The following is a 4,424-nucleotide window of genomic DNA, read 5'->3' as shown; positions in this document are numbered from 1 at the left end:
TTCCATATCTATAAGCAAGATCTCCTGTTCAGAAAAAGAATGGAGCTGTCCAGGGTCCTGTAGTTGTAGTCTTTTTGTACAATGCCTGAAGTCAGTGATAAATAGTATGTAATCACTTCACCTGTTGGTGTCTCTTTTTCTACCCTTCACATGATGTGTCCAAAATGTTCAAGCTTTTGTGATTAATGCTTCCAGTGAGTAGCATTTTACTCCATCTTCATTGAATTATTAAATTATTTTTGAAGTCCAAAGTTTTGCAAAATGCCATCAGGGTTAAGGAACATCAAATATATAGAGCAAGGCATTTGGGAGAACTACTGCTGAAAAGAGAATTATCCATGTGCATTTCATCCAAACTCTTTCAGGATGGGGGTCAGGAGCATTTTCTCTCAATGTGATTGTGTAAGATGTGTAAATTCTACCTGAAGTAGACAATCCCAGACATACTAGAATAGGTACCTGAATATGTAAATATATTCATTATATTTCCAAATACAACAACAAAATTCCCATTTTTGGAAATGTAACAATCTCCGTTGTGATGGAGAACATGCCAAGGAAGAACTTGACTGTGGATCAATACCTTCAAAATTAATCTCAAGCATGGTGAATAAGAAGACAAACAGTTTGGTATGATGAAGTGTTTTAGAAAATTGTTTTATTTTACTTCCCAATTAGGCTTCATTTTCCAAACTGATCTACTAGAAGAAATGAAGAGAACTATTTCCTATTTGTTATTTTGCAGCTATGCCTGTTTATGGTGCTCACTGTTAATATGTGAATTTCTGCTCCTTTGGCAAGATTAAAGGTGGCTCCATAAAGCTTTAAACCTTCACAGATCTAACATCAGCACCTTGCAAATGTCTTACTGCATCATTCTCCAGCTTGGGGCATGTAAAAGTCAGGAGCCAGAAAGCATTTTCACTTTGCAAAAAGTCTGTAGAGATTCTCAATCATCCAGGTCATGGTTGTCTCAAAGGTGCTTTTTCAGGAGGCAACTGGACTTTCTTGTTTTTTCTTTTGAAGACATTTTGTTTCTCATCCAAGAAGATTCTTCAGCTCTGACAGGATAGTGGGGGATGGAAGGATTTGTATTCCTTGCAGACAGCTGGTAATCTGCATCCTTTTAGCGCAGTAGTATTCAAACTTGGCAAGTATAAGACTTATGGACTTCAACTCCCAGAATTCCCCAGCCAGCATGGTTATCTGAAAAATTCTGGGAGTTGAAGTCCACAAGTCTTAAACTTGCCAAGCTTGGAGACCCCTGTTTTAGCAGGTCATTGAAGCATTTGGAGGTTTATCTGTGTCCTCAGGGTCACCTGAGTAGTGCTCCTGGTTCCTGTAGTCTCCATTTTTTTTCCTCTGGAAATCCATTCCTACTCCCACACCATTCAAAGGGTGTTCATCCCAAATTGTATAGTTAAAAGTCGGTAGAGATTCAGGTCATTCCCAGAGGAAAAAAATACAGACTACAGGAATCATTAGCACTACTCAGGTGACCCCGAGGACACAAGTGCTTCAAAGATGCTCTAACACAGTGGTTCTCAACCTGTGGGTCGCGACCCCTTGGGGGTCAAACGACCTTTTCACAGGGGTCACCTAAGACCATCGGAAAACACATATTTTCAATGGTTTTAGGAATAATATTATGGTTGGGGGTCACCACAACATGAGGAACTGTATTAAAGGATCATGGCATTAGGAAGGTTGAGAACCACTGCTCTAAAAGGATGCAAATTACCAGCTGTCTGACTAGAAGACCTCCAAGGTCCCTTCCAACTCTATTCTATTCTAAGGAATATAAATCCTTCCATTCCCCACTATCCTGTCAGAGCTAAAGAAGCTTCTTGGATGAGAAGCGAAATGTCTTCAAAAGGAAAAACAAGAAAGTCCAGTTGCCTCCTGAAATTCCACTTTGCAAGGTAAGAATTTTCACAGCAAATGCAAACAGAAAAACTGGCAACTGCAGAGAGAAGGTGCAAAGCCACCCTCTTCACATTTTAAGCAGGCAAGTGAACGAGGAGCCAAGGCATCTCAAGTCCAGGGGGGAGAAAAAACAACGAAGTAGATACAAGCCACTTCAAAAGTATTGCAAAGCTCCACTATTTCTGATTTATCTAATGTTGTGGCTGAGCTAAAAATAAATTGGCTAAGCTGCCCAGCATAGATATTAGTGTGGGAACAGCACCAAAGATCCAGGTGGAAATATGGCAAATTTACTAATATGGCAAATATGTGCTTTTAAAAGAAAAATACACTCTTAATCAAATCTTATTTTAAATGTAACTCAAACCTTCTTTCCAGGGCTTCAAAATATAATGGTAGCTTATTTCTACCCTCATGGTGACTTACATGATTAATCCATTTAAATCTAAAATGGCAATGATGGGGAAATGCATAGACGTACAAACCACTTAAAGTAACCCAGACTGTACATAAATTATATTAAGGCCATGCAGCTGAACTTTTCGCATTTCAACATTCTCATTTTATAATGCCACACATCTTTGGGAGATATTAAGAGATTATGACCATCCTGCTATAACTTTATGCATATGACATAGTAAATAGTGTGGAATGTTATGGAGGTTAAAGAACATCATATGTCATTTTACTGGCAGCCATTGTTTTCCAAAGGGGCTCCAGGTTTCTTATGAGGCACTCTCAGTTCTGCTCTGATTTCTCTCTTCTGCACCCAGATCTTTAGTAATTTCCTCATGGCCTCATGAATCGCACTGTTCCTCAGGCTGTATATGAAAGGATTGAGCATGGGGATCACCACAGTGTAGAATATCGAAGCCGCTCTCAACCTAGGACCAGAATAAGTGGAGGATGGGCGGATGTAGGTGCTAATCAGAGTCCCATAGAACAAGGCAACAGTAGTGATGTGTGCACTGCAAGTGGAGAAGGCTTTGTACTTCCCAGAAGCTGAAGGAACTTTCAACACCTTCAACATAATCAATATGTAGGAGAGAAAGATGAGTATAAGGGGCCCAAGCATGGTTGCAGTCCCTTCAATCATGAGCAATATTTCAGCAGAAGAGGTGTCTGAGCAGGAAAGTTTGAGTAAAGGATGGAGGTCACAGAAGAAATGAGGGATCTCCCGGGAGCCACAGAAAGAAAAATTAGCTATTGTAAATACATATAATAGGCCTTGGGAAAAAGAGAGGAGCCAAGACCCAGCAGCCAAGATCAGGCAATGCTTGTGGCTCATGATGGTAGAATAATGAAGTGGTCGGCAGATAGCCACATAGCGGTCATATGCCATGACAGCAAGGAGAAAGTTATCACTGGTACAAAAGACCACAAAGAAATACATTTGACTGAGGCATCCACTATAGGATATGGTGTTTTTCTGGGAGATTAAGATTTGCAACATCTTGGGTACAGCATTGGAACTGAATCCCAGGTCAGCCAATGATAGATGACTGAGGAAGAAATACATGGGGGCATGAAAAAGATCACTATTGAAGAAGATCAGCAGCATGATCAAGAGGTTCCCCAGTAAGCTAAGCAGGTACATGCAGAGGAAGAAGGGGAAGAGAAGTCCCCTGAACTCTGGTGAGGTGGAGAAACCCAGGAGAATGAATCCCGCAAAGTTGGTGTTGTTCTCCTGTTCTGTTTCCATGGCTCATCTGAAAATGGGAATAAGTGGGATTATATCATTGCTCCTTCAGTTTCATGAATGTAATACTGAATAATCTCACGGGCTAACATCCCTCACTGGATATTGCTGGAAATGACACTGACTGTTCAGCACCTCACAACCTGCTGATTCCAAGGGGCAGGAAATTAACAATTTACTCTATGTTCCTTTTTTGTGTATCACTGTTGGCTTTTTGTCTTCGAGACTGTAATCTCAGATTACGTCCTCCTGTTTTTCCTTTCAGGCATGTATATACAGAGCATTTGCTCTCTGACTCTCCACCTGATATGGTACAGTTAGATACTGTGTTTTGCCTACCCTTATCACTGACTTCCTTAGATCTCAGTTACATCACTAAAACCATCACTCAGGTTAGATTCCTGCTGGTCCTGCACAAATACTGGTGCTCTACTTCAGGTTCTGTAATACTTCTATGTAGAACAGTGAGCTAATGTCCTTTTAATTCAGTCTTTCCATAGGTACCATGTAACTCAGTATGAGCTAGGATGATCCTGCTGGAATGACTGGAGATGAAAAAAAATTAGTAGAACATATATGGAGACAGGCTAGGCCATTGAATTCGAAACCTATCGCATATCTATGAGATGACCTTTTATAGATCTCAATGAATGCCTGATATGAAATGGAAGAAGTTGTTCATCATTAGGTTCTGTAAGGAGGACAACTCTGGTTTGCATGGTGACTTTAAAGGAGAACAAGTACAAATTGGAATCAGGTAGATAACAGAGTAGTCAATCCACTGAAATAAACTATATTC

At 40.3% G+C, this 4,424-nt stretch overlaps 1 protein-coding gene across 1 annotated transcript; it reads right to left on the bottom strand.

Annotated features, from left to right (window-relative positions):
• Window positions 1-2,611: 2,611 nt before the first annotated feature.
• On the bottom strand, window positions 2,612-3,628 carry LOC132709527 (olfactory receptor 1f45-like). Its single transcript, XM_060683474.2, has one exon. The coding sequence runs from the start codon at window positions 3,626-3,628 to the stop codon at window positions 2,612-2,614; it is 1,017 nt and encodes a 338-aa protein (XP_060539457.2).
• Between the last annotated feature and the right edge of the window lie 796 nt (window positions 3,629-4,424).

Source organism: Pantherophis guttatus, chromosome 2 (assembly GCF_059756535.1).
Source record: "Pantherophis guttatus breed Tessera chromosome 2, ASM5975653v1, whole genome shotgun sequence".
Classification (NCBI taxonomy): Eukaryota; Metazoa; Chordata; class Lepidosauria; order Squamata; family Colubridae; genus Pantherophis; species Pantherophis guttatus.
The sequence above is the reverse complement of the archived record's forward strand: the minus strand, read 5'-3'. Positions and strand labels throughout refer to the sequence as shown.